The sequence below is a fragment of the Ranitomeya imitator genome, chromosome 10, assembly GCF_032444005.1.
Source record: "Ranitomeya imitator isolate aRanImi1 chromosome 10, aRanImi1.pri, whole genome shotgun sequence".
NCBI lineage: Eukaryota > Metazoa > Chordata > Amphibia > Anura > Dendrobatidae > Ranitomeya > Ranitomeya imitator.
The window spans coordinates 112,792,010-112,815,728 of NC_091291.1; the positions used below are offsets into that span (position 1 = coordinate 112,792,010).

Genomic DNA, 23,719 nt, shown 5'->3' on the forward strand with positions numbered 1-23,719 from the left:
CGAACTTTGCAGTCTACAAAAAACCCTAAAGCAAAACCACGCAAAGGGGGCAAAAAAAACCCACCGTGCCGAACTAACGGCACGGCGGTACACCCTTTGCGTCTCAGAGCTTCCAGCAAAACAAAAGACAAGCTGGACAGAAAAAAAGCAACAAAAAAGAAAAAAGCACTTAGCTATACAGAGCAGCAGGTCACAGGAACAATCAGGAGAAGCTCAGATCCAACACTGAAACATTGACAAGGAGCAAGGATAGCAGCATCAGGCGGAGTTAAGTAATGAAGCAGTTAACGAGCTCACCAGAACACCTGAGGGAGGAAGCTCAGAAGCTGCAGTACCACTTGTGACCACAGGAGTGAATTCAGCCACAGAATTCACAACAGCCATGTAGTATATTTGTTGCAGATTTTCTTTATAGATTTGCCATCTCCGCGCTCACACTTAGCATTTTTGATGTTTTTTTTTTTTGTTCATTGATGCATTTTTTTTATTCTTGCAAAATCTCATTCATAGGTGTATTTTTGACTTGGCTTTTTTTTAATTTTTTTAAACAATCATTTTTTTTCAGTGTTTTTACTGCTGCTTTCACAATTGAGATCAAAAAGGCAAAGCAGCTAAAAAAGAAGCAGCAAAAATGCAACAAATGCTTCTGGAATTTCCACAGACTTTTTCCAACTATACACTGTAGTTTTCAAGCAGAAAAACGTAGAAAAAATTGCTGCGTATAAGCATACCCTAAGGCCCTGTTTCTTCCACTGCGTTTTTTTTTTGTTTTGTTTCTATTTTTTATGTTTTCTGCATTTTTCCACATCACAGTATGCAACAGCAATCCACTCTGCTTTTGCTTCTTTTTTAATGCATTTTTTTTTAAATTTATGTAGCATTTTTTAATGTGTTTTTTTTTTTTTTTTTTTTTAGGGGGGGTGTGTGTTTAATCTGGGATTCTGTAAAAACACAAATGCAATTTTACATGTATTTTTTCAAGCTCTCCATAGAAGCCTTTAGGAAAAAATGGATTAAAAAACCCCGGCACAGTTTAGCACTGGTTATAAATGGACAGTGAGCATACATTTTCATTAACTCGCACCCACTTTGATTGAATCCAACAGATTTTCTGCTCCAAAAAAAGCAGAAAAAATTGCTGCTTTTATGTTATGTGGACTATGCAGATAAGATCTTTAAAATCTCATCTGCACCTTCTACTAATTTTTCATGCAGATCTTAATATTCCCAGCATGTCAGTTGCTTATTTCAGAATTCAGCCTTTGCAATGCAAGAAAAAGATAAAAATCAGTGGAAAATCCACAAGAAAGATTTTGCTCTAGTTTTGAAGTTTTGGATTTGGGCAAACGCACTCTATATGTATGGAGTCTTATATATTGTCATGTCCAAAAATGTTGGCACACTTTAAATTGTTCCAGAAAATTATTGCAATGACACCTTTTGTTATACACAGGTTTATTTCCTTTGTGTGTGTGTATTAGAACACCACAAAAAAGACAGATAAAAGGCAAATTGGACATAATTTCACACAAAACCCCCAAAAAGGGTACCGACAAAATTGTTGACACCCTCAACTTAATATTTGATTGAACCCCCTTTGGAATAAATAACTGCAATCAGTCTCTTCCTATAAACATGAGAAAACTTCTTGCATCTCTCAACTGGAATTTTGGACCACTCTTCTTTTGCAAGCTGCTCAAGATCTCTCATAGTTGAAGGATGCTTTCTTCCAATTGCAATTTTGAGATCTCTCCCCAGGTGATCAATGGGATTTAAATGCAGTCTCATTGCTGGCCACTTCAGAACTCTCCAGCATTTTGGGTTTTTTTACATCCATTTCTGAGTGCTTCTTGAAGTATGTTTGGGGTCATTGTACTGTTGGAAGACCCATCATGACCGGGGCACTACATTGTGACCCCGAAATCCTTTGGTAATCTTCAGATTTCATGATACATTGCACACAGTCAAGGTACCTAGTGGCAGAGGCAGCAAAACAACCAAAAAAATCTAAGAACCTCCACCATATTTGACTGTAGGTACTGTGTTCTTTTCATTGTAGGCCTCATTCCCTTTTCACTTAACAGTACAATCATATGCTTTATCAAAAAAGCTCTATCTTGGTCTCATTTGTAAGCAAGAAGCTTCCCCAGAAGTTTTTGGCTTAATCATATACAATTTGGCAAACTGCAGTCCAGCTTTTTTAGGTCTCTGTGTCAGCAGTGGTAAATCCTGGGTCTCCTGTCATAGTGTTTTATTTAATTCAAATGTCGATGGGTAGTTCACGTTGACACTGATGCACTCTGAGCCTGCAGGACATCTTGAATTTCTTTGGAACTTGACTGCGGCTGCTTATTCGCCATCCGGATTATCCTGTGTTGCAACATTTCATCTTCATTCTCTGCCATCTATGTCCAGAGAGATTAGCTACAGTGCCATGGGTTGTAAACTTCTTGATTATGTTGCGCACCGTGGAGAAAGGAACATCAAGATCTCTAGAGATAGACTTGTAACATCTAGCTATTTTTCAACAATTTTGGTTCTCAAGTTCTCAGACAGTTCTCTTCTCCTCTATCTGTTCTCCATGCTTAGTGAGGCACACACAGACACACAATGCAAAGATTGAGTCAACTTCTCCCCTTTTTATCTGGTTTCAGGTGTGATTTTCATATTGCCCACACCTTTTACTTGCCACAGGCTAGTCTGAACTAGCATCACATGCTTGAAACAAAGTTGTTTACCCACAATATTTGGAAAGGTGTCAACAATTTTGTCCGATCCATTTTGGGGGTTTTGTGTGAAATTATGCCCAATTAGCCTTTTTATTCTTCCTCTTTTATTTCTGTCTTGTTCCAATACACACAAAGGAAATAAAGAGGTGTAAAACAAAATGTGTAATTCCAATAAATTTCTGGGAGAAATAATAAATCTTCTGTAACAATTTAAAGGGTGCCAACACTTTCGGCCATGACTCTAGTTGTGCATTTACTACACGCTTTGAAGGTGGAAGCGGCCCCTTTTTATGTCGCTATGGGCATTCCATGTGCTATACAGTAACCTCTAAGCCTTGAATTAAAAAAAAACAAATGGAGGTGAAAAATGATGCCCATATATTTTTAGTGGTAAAGTCTTACAGATCCAAGAGATGACCCTTAATATGATTTTCTCTATTTTTTTTTTTTAACAATTGAAATCATTGTGCAACGATTGCCAAAAATCCCACCAACTTCATCACTGCAGGAGAGAAGAAAGCAGCACTCCGGAACTTCCAAAGGAACAGTGAGTCAATTTGCCTACCGCATAACCAAGACTGTGCCATTTTAGCTCCTCTATGAAGTTACTTTCGAGGTTCAAGACAGAAATCCATGAAGCTAGATTATTAATTAAGATTGCTCATAATTATGCAAAATTCCACCTGTTTTGGAGGTGGTAGTGGTCCTCATCACTTTGGCCCTTGTGCAGTTGAGATATAGGACCTATTCTGAGGATAGAACATTAATATTTGGGTCCTGGACAATCCCTTTATACGAGAGCTGATGACTTGTTATATCATCAGATGTGCGTTTGTTATCTGTGTAACTCCATATTACTCCCATATTAAAATAAACTACATATACAAAATCCAAAAAATAAAACCACTAATCATAATCTGAGATTCAAGATGGGGTTGTGGGGTCTTGGAACGTGTCACTGCTGAATGTAACTAATAAATTCCACAATTTCTGTGCAGAACAGATGCCGCAGTGCCACGCTCATCATTTAATGGTTTTCTCCCTCTGTAAGGGTACGTTCAGACTAGCGTTGTGCTAGTGTGCGTCGGCGCCGCGTCGGGCGACGCACGCGTCATGCGCCCCTATGTTTAACATGGGGGACGCATGCGTTTTTGCTTGTTGCGTTTTGCGACAAATGCGTCTTTTTTGCCGCAAGCATCGGACCAAGAAAACGCAACAAGTTGCATTTTTCTTGCGTCCGATTTTCGGCAAAAAACGACGCACGCGTCGCAAAACGCAGCGTTTTTGCGTGCGTTTTGCCGCGTTTTTCGGTGCGTTGTGCGTCGCGTCGCCGGCGCACAACGCTAGTCTGAACGTAGCCTAATAGCACAATATAAATGGCCATTTTCTATATGCTGCCTGTTCTTGCATCGACCATAATCCATACAAAGCAATAAATCCTCTACCCCGGCTGTAGATAGCGGACTATTATTGGAATGGCCGTACATAGCTTCTATGTAGAAAATCCAATTCCGTCTGGACTATACTACATCCCTTCCTTATAAAAAGGAACAGACTGAACAGACTCTAAATGTCAAGAGAAAGACGTTTGCACAATCCGTTGGTATTTCTGGGCCCCGCTGATCCAGGCTGAAGCTTACAATCACAATCAAGGCCGCGTGACGCGGGCGCCGATCAATACTCCTCCATTGAGCTTAATGGTGGCGCCGGATGGTTTGGGTGCTACATTGAGAGCATTAACGATGAAGTGAAGCGGGTCCTTACTCGGAGCTACAGCAATCACATCAGCCTAAGTGCCCCTCCTTGTCTTTCTCAAGAGCTTTAGAACATCTTTTTCATGGAGCTTAAAAGTACACAAACACAGAAGTCTTACTAAAGAATCTGCGATAAACAAGATACAATTCATTTTAAGACCGAATTCAATTGCAGAAACTTTGTTGAACGGAGTAACCCACTGTGGGGTCTCCATAATAACTAAGGAATCTAATGGGATCCATATAAACTAAGCGAATATACTGGGCTGGAGATACCAGAGCCTTAGGTGACCTTAGGGTCAGAATGGACAGATCGTTGGTGCAACCTGTGCAGCTGCACAAGGGCCAAAGCAATAAGGGGGCCACTGTCACCTCCAAAGCAGGTGCAATTTTGCATTTTGAGCTATTTGACCGAAAAGGTCCAATATACTGATCTTACACAGGGGACCTTTTCTGTGTCCCCCAGTGCTTAGAGTTATCGGGCGTACGCGCTGGCACAATCTGACAGCAGGAAGGCTGAGATGCTAGTACATGATGGTGTGAAGGAGAGAATGGTTAATGAAATCAATTATTAACTTTACATAAGCTAGTAATATTATGTGGTGTTGCAAGATGGCGTCTACATCTTGGAACTACGCCCTGGAATCCTTGGAATGTGAGGTGGATACACTGAAGACCATATATGGAATAGACCTAGCTGGGACCTATCACAGACTGACACAATGGCTGCTGAGAAGCTGTGCAACGCCCTCTTCCTGCCTGCTACATGATCTTTTGTTTATACTAATAAAGTTCAGTTCTGTGCAGCTCTTGCCGAGAGAGGAGCGCCCATCTGACCCTGCGTCCGATGTCTTTCTGCTATGCATGCACTTGGCTCATATTTATCAGGTCAGGGGCAGGCAATCACGAAGATCTCACCTTAAGAGATAACCCCAATAATGGGCAACACATTTGCAAAGAAAAACATCCTACAGGTCTCCTATTAATTAAAATAGGGCTCGGATGGAGAATACGCCTTGAAAATCCATCTCACGAGCCTGTGGGTATTGTGTATGTTACTACAAAACTACAAATACATTTTGGGGCCAGTGTTTAATATTCAACAACGATAAAAGAAAATTTTCATTGTTGAGTCGGAATTTATTTTTCACCATTAATGGAGACTGTAAGAACAAAATAACTGGTCAAACTAATCAAAGACGTGGTCTTAGCATTTGGACCCCCCAATGATCAGGAAGTTACTCCCTGTACTGTAGATAGAGTGGTATCTTCTAAACTTTATAGAGTGTCATAATAAATTGACTGTTCAAACTAAGCACAATCAGTGCACCCGTGGTGTGGCCAAACAGTTCTGTGCACTTTCCCACCTACTTTTTCTTCATCCATCTCTGACTTCCTCTTCCTACTAGGACAACCCCTTCTTAATCTAAATGTTTGACCCTGATAAAATAAAAAAAAGCCTATACTCACCTCCCATCCCAGCGCCTTTTTTTTGCAGTGTCAGCACTCTCTCTCCCGGGGACTCCCATGCGGTTGTTATGACACATGGTGCCCGGCGCCCAATCAGTGCTGACGTCACTGTCTCCACCTTCGGACAAATTGAACATGAAGAGGAAGTCCGGGCTGCAACTAATCTCCGGCTTAATCTTCATATTCAATTCGACAGAAGGTGGGTACAGTGACGTCAGCACGGATTGGGGCGCCACATGTCACAACTGCATGGGAGCCCTGGAACCGTGAGTGCCAATTCTGTGGGAGCGGTGCTGGCACGGGAGGGCAGTATAGGCTTTATTATTTTATCGGGGCCAAGCGAGGAGCATGAGAAGAAGTTGTCCAAGTAGTGGACAACTTCTTTAATTGACAGCATTGGTTTTACAGGGGTGAAAAGAAGGCGGAGATGGCTGGAAAAAACAGTAGGTCTAAAGGTGCACTGAACTACTTGGCCACAACAAGGGTGCACAGAGCTCTTGTGCTCAGTTTGAACAGTCAATTTATACCGACAAATTCTATAAAGTGTTTATGCCGAGTCTAGAAGTTCCCCCTATCTATCTACTGTAGAGGGAGTAACTTTCTAATCATTGGGGAGCCAAAGGCGGAGATTTCCAATTATTGGAAAAAATGGGGCACCACAGAGTCTTGTCTGAATAGAGCTAGGCATTTCATCTACATGGTATCCCATGGGCAGGTGTCTGAACAGTTGGACTCCGGTCCTGCTCTGCCCCATCTATACAGGGGTCGACTGACTGAATGAAGGTGAGGTTTTAGTACTAGAGATGGTCTAGACGGTCCTATCCCGGATAGAAATAGAGGTGAGGTTGAGCATGCTTAGTCTCCGATCAATTCATGAGGGGCTTTCTAGAGCCCCATTCTTGACAAAATTGTTCGTCCCTGCAATTGGACCCCCAGCGATCAGAAAGTTACTCCCTATCGTACGGACATAAATATTGCCATAAACTGAACCAACCAAACATGCTGTAAAACTAGAAGATACACCAAATCTATGATCCAACATGGACCACTGCCATAAATCTGGCCATAAGTCTCAGTTTTCACTGTCTAAAATTTAGAGAGGTTTGATAAATAGGATTTACTATGACCTGACTTTGCTGTATAAACATAAATGTTATGTTACTAATGCTAATTTTTTTGGGAAACTATTCTAATTTTCATCATGGCGGTGAAAGATCACAGGTGTATGACAACAACTTGAACTACTAAGTGAATCGCAACCAGAACGAGACCGGTAATGGCTCCTAGGTCGTGTGTGTTCATAAAGTAATTCACATGAAACTCATTTTCACCAGCTGGAGCGGTGTGACATTACTTACAGCTCGTAGACAGTCATACAATCTTATCTTACATACATCGCCATTAATTAGCTTGCAGTCATCGTCTATCTCATCGGCGCTGTCCTCATCAGAGACGTCTCCTTCTTCAGCATCGTCACTAATACTGGAAGGGAGTTTCTTCCCCTAAAACAAGAAAAATCATCAATATCCACTATTTATGTAGAGCGGAAGTCTCATTCCTAACGCTCCATAGCCTCCTCTGAGAAATCTTCATCTGCCATAATATTAATCGAGCAGCTCTGTGATTATCTGAATTGCTGATGGTTCTGCTAATACTATTCTGCATGATACATTTTGTCATATCTGTCAACACTTCCATTTTTAATCCGGTGTAAGTTATGTAAAGTTGCGTAAAAAGAACCCAACAAACAAAATATATTTTAAGAATGTTCTTTTTGATAAGCAAATTATCTGCAAAAAAAAAACACATTGATTTATTGGCCCCTGTTAACAAATGTCAACATTTTTGGCTTGAGCCTTTGTAAAGCTTATCCTGTTCAATTGCTTTATGAGTGACGCATTTCAGGCAAACTGACACCTTGTTCATCATGATGATGCAACTGGGCTTTAGTACTTTTACATGTAACTGGTATTGTTTGCTCCTGTACTTTCTTAAAAAATTTTTATAAACTGGGCCTCCAGAAGAAGCAAGGCGAAACATGCGTTAAGTTGGGGGGAAGCGGTGCCTAACTTTGGGGGCAGATATAGATTTTCTCTAAAGAGATAACACTATCACAACTAAGGCTACGTTTTCCATTTTTTGTTGATGAGCGCAGCGTCGTCGATGCATACCGACGCATGCATCATGTGCCCCTATCTTTAACATGGGGGGTGCATGGACATGCGACGGTATACGTTGTATTGCGTTTCACGACGCATGCGTCAATTTGACGCACCAGACAGGGCATGGACGACGCTACTTGTAGCGTTTTCCCTGCGCCAAAATTCATGAACAATACTAGTTTATGTCAACACATGCGTCAAAGAACGCATCGTTGTGTATATGCGTTGTGGGTTGCGTCGACGATGCTACGCCCAACAACGCAAATGTGAACGTAGCCTAAGTGTGCTTTATTTGGCTGCTGGTTACTCTATCAATCCAAGTAGGGAAATTTGAGTATCTTATTGGTTGAGCGACAAGAGTTCTATGTACAATTAGGCGCATGCAGATTCCCATTTCAGTGAGACACATTTGTTTTTATAGAGGTGGTCCACTACTTTTGCATTGATGACCTATCAATTGGATAGGTCATCAATGTCTGTTGGATTGGGGTCTGACATCCAGTACCCACCCCAATCAGCTGTTATCGGTGTCGGCGGTGGCCGGAGGTTCTCACTGGAGGAACTGGCTGTCTTCTGATAGTGGTCGAGGCTTGGTACTACACATTCCCCTGCTTTTCAATTCAATAGGAGGCGGATGTGCGATAGCCATTATCAGAAAATGGCCAGCTCTGCAAGTGAACACTTCCGGCCACCGTCAACAGCTGATCGGCAGAGGTGTCAGGTGTTGGACCCCGGCTGACCAGACTCGTGACCTATCCCAAGGATAGGTCATCAATGCTAAAGTATTGCTCAACCCTCTTAATGTTTTATTTGTGTTTACTTATTGAAAATTTATTGAATAAAATTTTACCTATTTTTTGGATCTTGGTGTTCACTTAATTTTTCTGGGATATGTATTGTCGTTTCCCAGAACAGAGAGTTGTACGGGATTAGAAATACACCGATGCCTTCTTTCTCCTGGAATAGTGGAAGCTGTGTTTATGAATAATGTCCTGAAACTCCTGTAGGTGTGATGTGTAGGAGTCCCAATAACTTTGTCCTTACAATGTAGGTAAATGTAAAACAAAGGCTTAAATCATTCACAATAAGCAACGGCCACAGCTCACCTCTGCCCCCTCCCTGCACAGACCACAGAGCATGCCCACAACTCTCCATCCACAGAGGTTAATGAACCTCTCCAGACTATTACCGCCTATTGACTATAAATAATTGAGAAAATTTAAGGAAAAATACACACTCAAAATTTGCGGTGATACATGATATATAGCAATGAGAAAATACCTATGTCACCATGTGTGTATACAAGGATAATTCAAAAAGGACAAATCGGAAAATATGACCACAAACAAAGAAGAACACCCGAAATACGTCCAAAAATAAATGAAAAAAAAATATTTTATTTATTAATACAAAGAATTAAACAGTTAAAAAGGTGAGCACAATACCAGAACTTGAGGGGCACACCAAAGGGACGAACAAGCTGCACAATGTGCAATTACAAGATACCAGATAAGATGCAAAATAAAGATAGATATGGAAAACAGCAGTAAACATGTGCTCAAAATAATTAATAAAACATATTCCAAATATACTGCCAGTTCAAAAAATAAGAAGCAGTAATGAAGATATGCTATAAGTAATTGACAAACAAAAATATATACTGCCACTCCAAAGAGTGGTATTAAAATATGTGCAAAAAATGGCATACGGAAGGTGCTGTTTCAATATAATCAGTGTTTTATCAGCATGAGATTATCACTACAGGACTAGGTGTTTGGTGCATCCTGGTCTAACCACCCCCCACCACTGATTGGCTGCTTTCTTTGTACACTTTATATTGGCAGAAAGCAGCCAATCAGTGGTGTGGGCGGGGTTATACAAAGTCCAGCATTCTTAGCTCTGCTGAGTTCTGCAGCAGAGAAAACTGATTCTATCAACTGCTGCATCCAGTCAACTAAGTGATATATTGCTGGAATCAAGTTCTCTGCTCCTACATCATGGTGCGGTCAGATTACATAGCAAAAAACCTGCCGACAGATTCCACTTAACATCACGTTGAAAATGAATCCAACAATGTGGCAAAAACGAGGCATTACAAAGGCTTCCAGTTTATGGTGGTCACAATGTCAAACCATTGCTACCTAAATTATTATTGGGGGGTGTAAAATATTGAATATGGTAAAAGGAATCGCTCTACAGCTGTTTTCTTCTGCAAAACTAGATAGGAATAAATTGATTATTCTTTACATTGGTCAGATGGGGAATGTGGGACCCTTCATTATCCTTCTCAACGATGGTCATTAACGGATCTCTGTTGACCGTCAATAGACAGTCACTAAAGTACAAGATCTATTCTGCATTTCATCTGCACATTTATTTATTCATTGGTCCATTAACAAATGCCACAATCGATATATCAATCAGAAAACCCTTCTTCCATATAGTAAAAAAGGCTGACGAGAGCAAAGATTCATCTGTAGTGTAGGTTTCCTAGCTCTTCACACATAATCGCAACACTTCAGATGGTGAGACTGGCCCATTAGTGCTTAGCTTTTTAAAAAAAAAATATATATATATACCGTACTTGACATTTCAGCCTTGGTCCGAACAAGAGTTTTATCGATCTTTTAGATGTCATTTGTATTGATTGCCGTGTCACATAATGAGCCTGATGATGAAGTAGGTCACTCGGGGGAACATTCACATAGATAAATGGAGGAAAGAATAATTGAAATGTGTGAACATCGATGAGAGGATCCCATAAAACATACAGTCTATATTCCCTTCTATGTAGCTAAGACCATACAGGAAGCAAAATCTGGATCTCCAATGGATAGATTTAATATTTGGCGATCAGTATGGGAAGCAGTTTTCAATAATACACAAGAATGAGAAAATAAGTCCATAGTGATAAAATAATGTTAAAATTTGCAGTTATTCTAAGTTACATTCCTAATGCAAACATATTTGCAAAATAAACTGCAAGTGCACTAATACAGCCCCAGTGCACTTGCAGTCTAATTTGCAAATATGTTTGCATTAGAAATGTAACTTAGAATAACTGCAAATTTTAACATTATTTTATCAGTATGGACTTATTTTCTCATTCTTGTGTATTGCAGAAGACTGTTTCCTATACTGATCACCAAATATGAAATCTATCCATTGCATGCCCAGATTAAGGTTCCCATACAGTAATAGTCTAAGCTACATAGATGGGAATATAGACCGTATATTTTATGGGATCCTCTCATTGATATTCACATGTTTCAATTATTCTCACCTCCATTTATCTATATTAACTTTCCCTGAGTGACCTACTTATTTGCAAATTAGACTGCAAGTGCACTGTGGCTGTATTGATGCACTTGCAGTTCATCACTCCCCTCTGTCCAGCACCACCCTCCTATGATGATTGACAGTTGTTCCCGGTGATGTCATTTATGTGGCTGGCTGAAATTTTGCACCTCCGCCATTATTATTTGGTTTCCTGGCTGATGCATGCACAGTGGGATAACACCATACAACACTCCAGCACAAAGAATACAGGTGAATGCTCAATATTTATAAGGTGCAAAACTCAACACGGGGCGACACTGAGAAGAAAACAAAGGACCAGTCAGGTCTCACCAAGGAAAATAAGACATTAAAATCTGTCGTGTAAATACCACTCACAAACAGGAGAATAAATAATGTGGGTGCAGTGGTAGCAGTCACACCAAGGTCTGGAACATCAGGAGGTCCATTCAGTCAAATTTGGGAAGTGATTGTTGGTGGGCATGTTTGAGATGTTGCATTGGGTACCATGACCAATTGGTTTTGAAGATCTTGTATATGTGGTCAAGATATGAGAAATGAGGACAGACTTAAGGAAGTGGCATGGATAAGACCCAGGTAGACCGAGAAGCAATGACATTTCCAAAATTACTTCCATAGTACAGACTGATCAACCTGCAATAATCTTCATGTCTCGATTCGTCCTTCCTGCTCATATTTACCTTTACTAATATCTTGCCTTTCAGGCCTTCCGGAGAAGGCAGCTTTGAAAAATCTCCATTAACCACAGTAGAAAGATCCAACTTGTCCCCAAGGATTTCCGTCAGGTACTGAGCCATCTTCTTCTGCTGCAGCACACTACAGTGATTTTCAATAGACAAGATGACAGGATATCTGGAAAGCAAGAAAAACGGAGAAGCTGACACATAATAAATCCTCATTCAACCTATATAATGATGACTGTCAGCAAAATATAAGACATATTTATATATTTTTTTTAAGACCATAATATAATTATTTAGTAATAAAACATGACAATCTCTTGTTCAGATTGCCGATAGCTGTTTTGGGTTCTCCTCACACCATGTTTCTCATTAACATTCGGAAAGCTCCATAGGGCCCCAATGACTTGACGCTTAAAGAAGTCAGAGCCGCCAACTTGATGCATGGGATGCTACGGTGATCGTGTAGTGTGCACTGGTGGTTCCTTTAGTCCATTTGGGAAAACCGGTGGGCCGAAAGGATCGCCATGATATTTGAGGACTCTCAGTATAGAGGGCTTCTAGCACTGGCGAACCTGGGCATCCTGTGTGCCACAATAGTCACCCCTTTATTTTATTAGACAGTGTGTATTGGTACATTTACCCTGCATGAGGCCACTGCAAGATGCATGGGTCAAGCCAGGTCTGGTCACATATGGTTCTCTCCAGTGATAACAGCTGATCGCTAAGGGTTTCAGATACCGGGCCCACAATGCAGTGCAGATTAGGTCTTCATGAGACAAACCCTTTTACCATGTAGAGTTTTTTTGGTGTTCGTGAAATTTCTCATTCTTCATCTTCTCAATCTATACCTTTTACATTTTTTTTATGTGTTATGGTTTTTCTGAGGATGTCCAAGGCCTCAATGTAAAGGTCAGAAGAGTTCAGCTTATCTTCCAGGATGAGAAGAGCAGTATACTTACCTATAGACTTTCTAGCTTGGCTCTTACACTGCTCTGCTCATGCTCCAAGAAGAGCTCTTCTCGCCCATGATTTGTACAAATCGGTAAAGATCTCAGGACCAGGACGCCCACCAACCAACCCTACTGACCAGTAATTTAAAATATCAACTGGTTTAAAGAGTAAACATTTGTAAAACTTAAAAAAAAAAAAAAATTTGTCCCTTTAATTGCCAGCAGATAATGGGGGTCCTAGTAAAACATCTTTATAAGTATACAGCATAAAGCTCCTGCCCGGGTGTGCTCAAATGGTGGAGTACAGATTCTCCTGCGCTGTGCATCTCTCTGGGGTTTTTTTTCGAGTGGTCAACGGTGGGGAAGGGAGGGTCTCTGGACCTCGACCTCCACCAATTTACTGGCAATTATAACAGAAAAAAAAACAAAAATTTCTCCAAATAATCTTTACATTTTAGATACTCTATATGGGTTTTGGTTTATGTTCCTGATAAAGAGCGACAATGAAGAAGCAACATGCAAATTAGCCTTAAATTCATTGGAGGGGGTAGTGTCCGAGCACATTGTCACACCATCAGAGCACTTCCAGGCTAAATGACATGAGCCTTCAAACCTTGATGTCTCAGCTCTGGTACCTCGGATCACTACAAGACCGGTATCATTTTTTTTATTGTTCTACGACTTGTACAATCAAACTCTACTACTAGTTTGATTAGTAAAAGTGTCCTGACTGACTACAAACACAACGATTATCAGATATTCCAGCCATCAGGAGAAAGTTCCTCTTCAGTTCTTATAAAAGGCAAAATGATAATGGCCGCATTATTATGGCGTCTCGTAGACCTCAGAAAACGAGCTGCCGGGAGCGAGAGGTCAGTAACACTGCACTGGAGAAAACGCCATATCCACTCCAGGAGCCTTTAATTGAGACTCACACAGAGATGAACGTCCAGAAAATCAATCCAGTAATTTATAACAACTTGATGTACAGTTCTGTTCTGAACTAACGTTTGGTTTTCTGCTTCACAACAGGGGAGCAAAGCACAAGTGATTATTATGGGGGGGGGGGGGGGGGAGAGGTGTGTAATAACAAAACCGGCCACAATTATTACAAAGCTGAAAGTATAGGGGCGAATTCCACCCGTCCTTAAAATAAAACACCACCATGCAAGCTTAAAAAGGTTTTTTTGTGTTGGAGGCACGGTGGCTCAGTATGCACTGTATGGTGGCTCAGAGGTTAGCACTGTTGCTTTGCAATCCTAGGGTCCTGGGTTCATTTCCTGTGAGAAAGTCAGAGCTGTTAATCAAGCTCAGGGACAAGGCTAGATATGCAAATTGGAGGGTGTAGTGGGGCAAATAGACATTGGACATGGTAATGGTGCAACAAGGTGCCCTCATTTGCATATATATTTTAAGTGAATTTATCTGCAACTACAAAACTCAACTGTGCATTACTGGTATTATTTTAAAAGGGGCCCAAGTCCATTATATAAATGTAAGTGCATTTGCATTTTGGGGTGACAGACTCCCTTTAAGTCTGAATGGCCTTCTTCTATCCTGGAGTGACTAATTGTTCATTCTGAGCTTCCTAATGTATAAATGGTAAAACTGAAGTTAAGACCGACAGGGACTGGATGAGAATGAGATCTGAGGAACTTGAGGAATGTCTGAGGAACGTCTGAGGAACGTCATAAAATCAACTCCCGCCGAATGTCCGGGTGGCTCAGGGAGTCTTGAAAAACTCAACAAATATTTTAGGCTTTGACAAACCTTTCCAAAAATATCTTTTCAGGTAATGGGACGTGGAAATGCCGAAAATGGGCAGGGAGGAAACATGGATTCAGAAAAAGGGCATGGTTATGGCCGAAAACTGAGGTTAATTAATCCGTCAAAAGTTGAAAAGTGTGATTAAGGTTGTTTGTACAGTTGGGTGACAACAACTATTGATGGCAACTGAAGGAGCAGCCTGGTAGCTCAGTGGTTAGCACTGTCACTTAACAGCCCTGGGGTCAAATCCCACCAAGGACAACATCTGCAAGGAGTTTGCATGTTCTCCTCGTGTTTGCGTGGGTTTCCTCCGGGTTCTCCGGTTTCCATACCCCAAAACCATATTGATGGCGAATGTAGATTGTGAGCCCCAGTGGGGACAGTGATTATGTCTGGTGGTGGGGGACGGAGGGTGTAGGTTTAATGTTCAATACTCTTCAGCTGTATGGCAAAAATGCATTGTGAGCCATGGTCAGCCATACATCTGGATGGATGGCATGTAATACTACAATAACAAATGTCCAGTTGCAGCAAAGAAAATGGATTAAGTAATAAAATTGAAGAATTAACTTACAATAGCCAAGAACAAAAAAAAGCACTAGTAAATTTTTCTTTAACATCTAATACAAAGTGATGTCTACCCGTGCTGTCAAGTCCAATACCGGTTATTGATGTACAACGTGCTCATAAGGAAAGTGATGGATTACCCATCCATAAAACCGAACAGCACCTAAAAAAGTTCTGATCTGCCAGGATGACATATGTTATAAACCAACAGGATTATAAATCCGATGTGTGAGCACGAAAGAACGCCGATGCCCAATACTTACTCATTTTTGATGAATGCATACTTGTTAATAGTCTCGATGACGTCCTTGAACAGGATTTTGGATGTTAAGGTGTATCCATGGTGGACAATGGGCTCCCCGTCTGGTCCATCCCAGCAGTCAACTTACAAAAAGGAAGGAAAAGAAAAAAAGATTTTTATAGCTTCCTTGGAATTAATTTTTATATTGTTATCAACATGCATATAGTACACATCGGTTTAAATGGACTACAAGAGATGAAAACACAACTTGACCACGAGGAAAACATGAAAAATGGTGGTCAGACACTTAATATGAAAGATAGGAGCCATTTTCAACTCCATTTGTCTGTCAAAAAACTATACGCAACATTTCTTATGACGGTCTCAGTTATCATAAATAACGTCCGACCTACACCATAGTTTGATCTTGATCAATTAAAAAGTTTTTTTTTGCAGAATCAAAAGGTATCCCCTATCCATATAATAATAATGGATCAGATTATTTCCTACCATAGCAGAAAGAGAAATAGCCTCGTGTTTGCAAAGGTACAACCGTCCCCAAAACGGAGAGCGGCACAAGCATTATCCGGAGCTTTGCTAAACAGACATTTGCTTAGCCACAAAGAAAGCAATTTCTCTTACGAAAACCAGATTTACTTTGAATGTATTTAAGACGACACCACATTACTGCTTCAGCCTTTTATCACTTTCCCGGGAAGAGATGAAGTGTGCGGGTCACCTGGAAATAAACTCTTTCAGTGTGTGGCTTCAATTTATAGAAACATTTATTTTATTGTCAGGCGAGCTCACCCTGAGACTTGAAGACAAAGACATTTCTCACATCGTTTGTTATTTGATCTCCTGTATTCCATCAAGATATTTCAAGTACACTTAGATCTCAAAACTCATTGGAAAGGTGCATGCGGGTTTTTAGAAATACAGAATACGTCAAAAAGTCTGTGAACCTTTACACATTGCAGCGAGGGATCATCATCCTCAAGATAAAGTGGCTATTTAGGAAATGCAAAGGTGGTCACAGAAGTGGCCCAATATATTTCCTTAGCATATGGCTTCAGGGGTGCGGTTTACAGAGCAAAAGGATCAGAGCTATTACATTTTATATATTTAATGCAGACAGAAAGGCAGGTGCCGTTGCCATCTACCTTTCTAACCTTGTTCCTAATACTAACGAAACTATATAAAATGACTGATGTAAGGTGTAAGCACACAGAAACTTCACAATGACTTTTGGGTGAAGATATAGCAACAAATACAAAGATCCAGCATCCCCAGGAAAAAGGTTAAGTATATGAAAATATTATTTTATTGGCGACATGGTTAAAAAAAAAAAAAAGACACGTAGAATAAATAAAAGGACATAGGTCTATGCGTTTCTAGCTTAACTGCTCTTCGTCCATGTCACAAATAAAATAATGTTTTAATATACTTACCCTTTTCCTGCGGATGCTGGATTTTAATATTTGTTCTCTGACCCCCCCGCTGATCTACAAAGAAATGTAATGAATGCAGAAGAGGTTATTAAAAAAATACATAGGTTCTCGTTAAAGCTCCAACATGACTGCATAGGCGGTTATAAGATACAATACTGTGTCTGAAGCCTCCACTAGACGGAGCTTTAATTCATTGATGTTTGTGTGCAATATGTGCCTAGCTACCCTTACTGACCTGAATTTTACTTATTACCACCGTCTTTGCAGTGGATTTGGAACTCTGTGTTGTAAAAACAGATTCCCTCCCTACCCCAGATATCATTATTTTTTTTTTTTTTTTACTATTGCTGAGAGTCAGGAAGCTGATCATGGTTTCCTGCAGTGCCGCTGACATATTCAATTATTCAATCATACCCATGTCCTTAACAGTGCTGCACTACATACAGTGTCCTCCTTTAGTATGTATAACATCCTCCTTTATTGGATAATGAGTTCTGCCTTATAATGTTTTTGCAGTTCCTTACCTTCTACACACCGGCATCCAGCCTGTAAGACCCAGGAATACATATCCACCCGGGACTGAGACATGAGCTGGTCACCCATCAGATAGGTGTTATGGGAGGATGCAATGAAATAGTTGCTTAGCGGCAAGGTCATGTCTTGATTCACTTGATGATGTTCCGGATTGAAGATATCTCCTGCTGGGCTGCGCATGTAGTTGGTGAAACCTGTCAGCAATGAATCACAAGCAAGTATATGATTCAATATCTGTCATAGGCTACGTTCACATTAGCGTTGCGCCGCTGTTGCGTCGGCGACGCAGCGGCGACGCAGCGGCGACGCGCCCCTATGTTTAACATAGGGGACGCGTGCGTTTTTTGGGTGGCGTTTTTCGCCACGTGCGTCGTTTCCGACGCTAGCGTCGGACGCAAGAAAATGCAACAAGTTGCATTTTCTGTGCGTCCGATTTTCGTCAAAAACGACGCACGCGTCGCAAAACGCGCGCGTTTTTGCGCGCGTTTGCGCGCGTTTTTCCGTGCGTCGCGCGTTGCGTCGCCGACGCAGGGCGGCGCAACGCTAATGTGAACGTAGCCTAAGACATGATCTCAATTCCAAACGGATCCTCCCAGTGATTTATGGATAAACTTTTCACAGATGACAAAGTGATGAATTCCCTTTAGAAATGCATTCAATCTGATAACTTTATAACCTTGTTCTTCACCGGTCAATAACCTTGTCATGTCAGTCTGTACAGCAAGGCGAGGGTTATTATTGAGGAAAATGACTGCCTTCATCATGTATCACACAAACAAACAGATGCTTTCTCTTGTATTATTCTGTAATGGTTCCATTATCCTATACGTAGGTTATTAAATTGTCAGCACTGGACCAAAAAAAAATTGCAAATTTGTATGTAAGATGTTGCATGCGCTAACTGACTGCACATTATATCACTGGCATATATACAAACCCACCATCCAAAAGTCCTCTGCTCATTCTTACAAAAAAAAAATGATATTTATTGCTATTATTTGTCTATGGAAACTGCATGGCTATGTACGTAACTCCATCCTTCCGACTACAAAGTTTTTCATCTTTGCCCTTTTTTTTTTTTTTTTCTTCCGTAACTTTTAATTTTGTCATCAACATGTAAGTTTTTGGGGTTTTTTTTTGTGCGCGACGACTTGTAGTTTTGAATGAGGCCTCAAATTTTACAATGTCATATACTGAAGAATGGGGAAATAAATGTTCTAAATATGTTGACGTTATGAAAATAATGCAATTTTTCCCTTGTCGTTTGGGTCTTTATTTGTACGGCGGTTAGTCTTTGGTGAAAAAAAAAAATAAACCCGATTCTTTATGCGACTATGATTATGGCTAGAACAAAGCAGCATAGATTTTTTTTTTTTAATGCCGTCATGACCGGAGGTATTTTCGTTTTTGTCAAAATGGCCGTGTGAGGGCTTGTATTTTGCGGGACAAGTTGTACTTTGGTTTTAACATATGGTGTACTGGAAACTGGGGAAAAAAATTCCAAGTGCGGTGAAATTGCAAAAAAAAACTGCAATCCCAGTGTTTTTTTTTTACCATGTTCACTAAATGCTAAAACTGACCTGCCATTATGATTCTCCAGGTCATTACGGTTCATAGACACCAAACAGGTCTAGATTATTATTTTTTTTTATGTTGATAGTGTATGCATTAAAAAAGGGATATCCACTAGTATGAAAGAAATTTGAAACGTAAACTGGGTGAAGGAAAAAAATAAAAATAAAAATTCGCACCATATCACACTTTGTTCCCCACCGGTCTCCTGGCTGATTCTTCTGCCGGTCTCTGCAACCAGTCAGTAGTCCTTAATGGCTGCAGCCTTCACATTCTGTCCAAGCTGGAAAGATCAATGGCTAAGACTAAATGCGAAGGCTGCAGCTGATCAGCGACCACTGATTGGTTGCAAAGACCACGTGACGCCCCCATTGGAAGAAGCAGCCAAGTGACCGGCGGGGGCCCCATTCTGAAGAACTGAGAAGCAGCAAGGTCTGGTAGGTGAGCATTTTCTTGATACATTAATCACATGGAGGGGAATAAAACAATATACATTTTATATGGTTGTAATATTCACTATATCATTAGTCTCCAGGTGAAGGTAGAGAAGAGTTCATTCTACAAGATCGTGTAATTTAATCACTGGATGAGCTCTTCTGACAGATTAACTCCTACTAATTATAGGATTACCAATGAATTGCAAAAAAAAAAATTTAAATCTTTAATTCCTAGGAGAATCCAAAGGCTTGTGTCACCTCAGTTGTCCCAGGTAATGACAGCCATCATTATTGTCATTACCGACACTACAGAAAGTAGTACAACCGATTAAATGATGATTGCAAGATCAAGGGCATTTAAGGACTAAAAAAAAAAATACACTTACAACCAATATAAAATGTTTTGAAAAATAAGGAAAAAAAAAAAAAATGAAAAAAAGTTTAAAAATCGCCCAACTTTCCTCAATTCATAAAAAAAACACTAAATCGAAAGAAAAATATTTTGCACCCGTAAAATTCGGAGATATGAAAAATATAAAATTAATTAGCCCCTTTTGATAAACCACGTAAAGAAAAAAAATTAAACCAAAACATTTATTTATTGTTTACAGCACCCCCACAAAAAAAAAGTGCAATAAAAAAAGCCAGCGCAAACTCGTACACAGCTCCATTGTTGGAAAAATGAAAACGTCTTCGGTCTCGAAAAAATTGGAACACAACTACGGTAATTTTAATTTATCTTTTTACAATTCTGAATTTTCTTAACCATTAAAGTGTTTAGAAAAACTATTCAAGTGCAGTGCCATCGTAATCGGAGTAACCTGAAGAATCAGATTGTCAGATTATTTTTATTGCATAAAGACAGCCGTGCAAACAAAAAAAAACAAACAAACCCTGTGCCATAGTCCCTATGCCATCTGTGTGTACTTTTCTTATGTCCATGTGATGCCTGTGTGCCATCTATGTGTCATTCATTTTCATACATTAAAGCACGTACATGATCACATAGTTTCCGAGGTTTATAACAGAAATCTAGCCGTAAAATTCAGATGCCACTCTGATGGTGCATGCGGGATCAGATTTTTTTTCTTTGACCCATAGACTGAATGTATGAGACTCGGATGACAGTAGGACACGTGATTTTTTCTCACGGACAGTCAGACCAAGAAAAAAAATATTTCAGAAAATGCCTGATTTACACTCTCGTCTGCATGAGCCCCTAAAGGGAACCGGTCATGCAAAATAACGCTATAAACCTGCAGATATGAGGTTAATCTGCATGTTAATAGCATTCTGACACTGACAGGCCCCGAGAGCACCAATGCCAGGAGGAAATGAGCTTTATTGCTCTCAGCAGCGTTCAGCTCCCAGCCATGCGGGTGGTACCGGCATGGTTTCAGTCACCAACCTTATGACAAAGTCGAACGCTGCCAGGGGGATTGAAGCTAATTTTCTCCAGGCAGTGGGGCTCTCATTGGGGTTAATCTGCAGGTTAACAGTGTTCTGACACCAGTCGACGCTAGCACCGAGAGCCCCGATGCCAGTAGGAAATGAGCTTTATTTCTCCCAGCAGCCTTCAGCTTCCAGCCATACTGGTGGTACTGACATGTTATCTATTACCGCCCCTATGACTGAAAGCTGAACGCTGGTAAAGGGAATAAAGCTTATTTTCTCCCTGCAGTGGGGCTCTCGGTTCCCTTTAAACTCATTGCAAAGTTGCAGAAGTATAAAAATAAAAAAAGTTACACAACTTGTATGATTTTTCCAGTTCATTATATGGTAAAAGTAAAATGGTGAAAATCATACCGATTAAAAAAAACAAAAAACACAAGCCCTTGTACTCTACGTAATGCACAAAAATACTAAATTCTGCAGCTTGGAAGAAAGGCAGGAAAAAGGGGAAGTGAAAGAAAATGCACTGTTCCTGAAAGGGTTAAGGTGGAAATCTATAAAGAATAGTGTTGAGCGATACCTTCCGATATCGGAAAGTATCGGTATCGGTTTGGATCGGCCGATATTCAAAAAATATCGGATATCGCCGATACCGATACCCGATCCCAATGCAAGTCAATGGGACCAAAATATCGGAATTAAAATAAACCCTTTCTTTCCTTGTAGGTTCATTCTACATGAAGGAAAACAACTAAGAATAATGCCGGATGTATTTGGGGAGGTGGCGGAGACATTAAAGTCATAGAGGTTTATCCCAATCAAATAGAATAGCATGTTTTTTGTTTTTTTTTAAGACGTTCGGAGTGACAAAGATATTGACTATGTAAATTTTTTTTTTATTTTGTCAGATATTGATGTTTCACTATTCCACGCCCTTCCCCTTCTTTTTTTTCTTTTTTTTTTTCTTTTCCCACACTTTCATCTTCATCATCATCAGCATCTTTGACATCAACTTCTTCACCTTATTCATCTTCTTCTTCATCTTCTACCTATTTTTTTTTTTTTATTACATTCTTCATATTCATTTTATTCAACTATTATTATTCTTCTTATTCTACATATTCTTTTTATTCCACTGTTATTATTCTTCCTATTCTACTTCTTCATCATATTCTCATTTGTGACAGGCATTCCCGTAGTTGTTATCTATAAAAGTTTGAAGATTACACCTTCCGTTCTGCCAGTCACAAAAGTTACATTTGTCCGCGTTCAGTTTGGCCTGCAGCATCAGGCTTTATCCAGGGGCACCACGAGGAGGAACGGACTCACCCCCATACACTGCTTAGTCTTCTTCTGCATATAATTTAGATAATATCTTTTGCTCTGATATTAAGTCTTATGCTTAATGTTCTTCTGCTCTTTGTTCTGCAGCCTCTTGTTCTTCTGCTTCTCGGTCTTCCATGTTGTCGTCTCCAGGGTCGTCGTCTCCAGTGTCGTCATCTCCGCCGTCGTCGTCTCCGCCGTCGTCGTCGTCGTCATCGGGGTGGTCTTCCGTGTCGTCGTCATCGTGGTGGTCTTCCGGGTCGTCGACGTTAGGGTCTTCAACTTGGAAATGTAGCAGAAGGTACAAGAAGGCTGAGAAAATGCCAAGAACCAGCTGATGGAACTGGAACTCGGATGGCTACCCGAAGGTTCAAGAGCCTATGGAACTACCGAGGACCAGCTGACGTTACTGGAACCCGGTTACTAAGCAGGAGGTACCCGTGCTAAAAAGCACTACCAAGGACCGCCTGACGTTGACGGAACTCGGATACCCAGAAGGAGGCACCTAAGCCAAAGGCTCTGCCCGGAACCAGCTGACGTTACTGGAACCAGGATGGGGAGCAGAAGGTACAAGAGCAAAAGACACTGCCGAGAACCAGCTGACGGTACTGGAACCCGGATGGGTAGCCGAAGGTCCAAGAGCCAATGGAACTACCGAGGACCAGCTGACGTTACTGGAACCCGGTTACTAAGCAGGAGGTACCCGTGCCTGAAAGCACTACCAAGGACCACCTGACGTTGGTGGAACTTGGATACCCAGAAGGAGGCACCTAAGCCAAAGGCTCTGCCCGGAACCAGCTGACGGTACTGGAACCAGGATGGGGAGCAGAAGGTACAAGAGCAAAAGACACTGCCGAGAACCAGCTGACGGTGCTGGAACCAGGTGGTGGACCCGAAGGTCCACAGGAGAGGAGAGAACAGCTAGGCCGCGAGGCAGCCGCAGTTACCGAACCCCAACAGTCCTACAGGGGGAGCTGGGCCTACTGGCACTACAGAACCAGCCTTGACTACCAGTTCACGCAGCCCACATAGGAAGCTCCTAAACTGGAGGCACCCTGGAGTTGGCTAACCCGACCGCACCACGACGAGGCAAGCATAGGTGTCTCAGTGAGCTTGACACAACCCGGAAACAGCTGACGGTGCTGAAACCAGGCTTGGCACGAGGGAGTACCTGTGACAAAAACACTGCCGAGAACCAGCTGGCGGTGCTGGAACCCGGATGCGTTGCCCCAGTGTGCAAGAGCCAATGGCACGACCGAGGACCAGCTGACGGTGCTGGAACCCGGTTACTAAGCTGTAGGTGCCCGCGCTTAAAAGCACTACCAAGGACCGCCTGGCGTTGGCGGAACTCGGATACCCAGGAGGAGGC

The 23,719-nt window shown here is 41.1% G+C and overlaps 1 protein-coding gene across 1 annotated transcript in view; it reads right to left on the minus strand.

The window, feature by feature from the left end:
• Positions 1–23,719, minus strand: part of PLCH2 (phospholipase C eta 2) — a 770,253-nt gene that overhangs the window by 112,188 nt on the left and 634,346 nt on the right. Inside the window, exons 8-11 of the mRNA XM_069741627.1 lie at positions 17,617–17,820; positions 15,664–15,784; positions 12,114–12,285; positions 7,348–7,455 (exon numbers count right to left, since the gene is read on the minus strand). Coding sequence (XP_069597728.1) covers positions 7,348–7,455; positions 12,114–12,285; positions 15,664–15,784; positions 17,617–17,820 — 605 coding nt within the window. The remainder of the gene's footprint in view (positions 1–7,347; positions 7,456–12,113; positions 12,286–15,663; positions 15,785–17,616; positions 17,821–23,719) is intronic.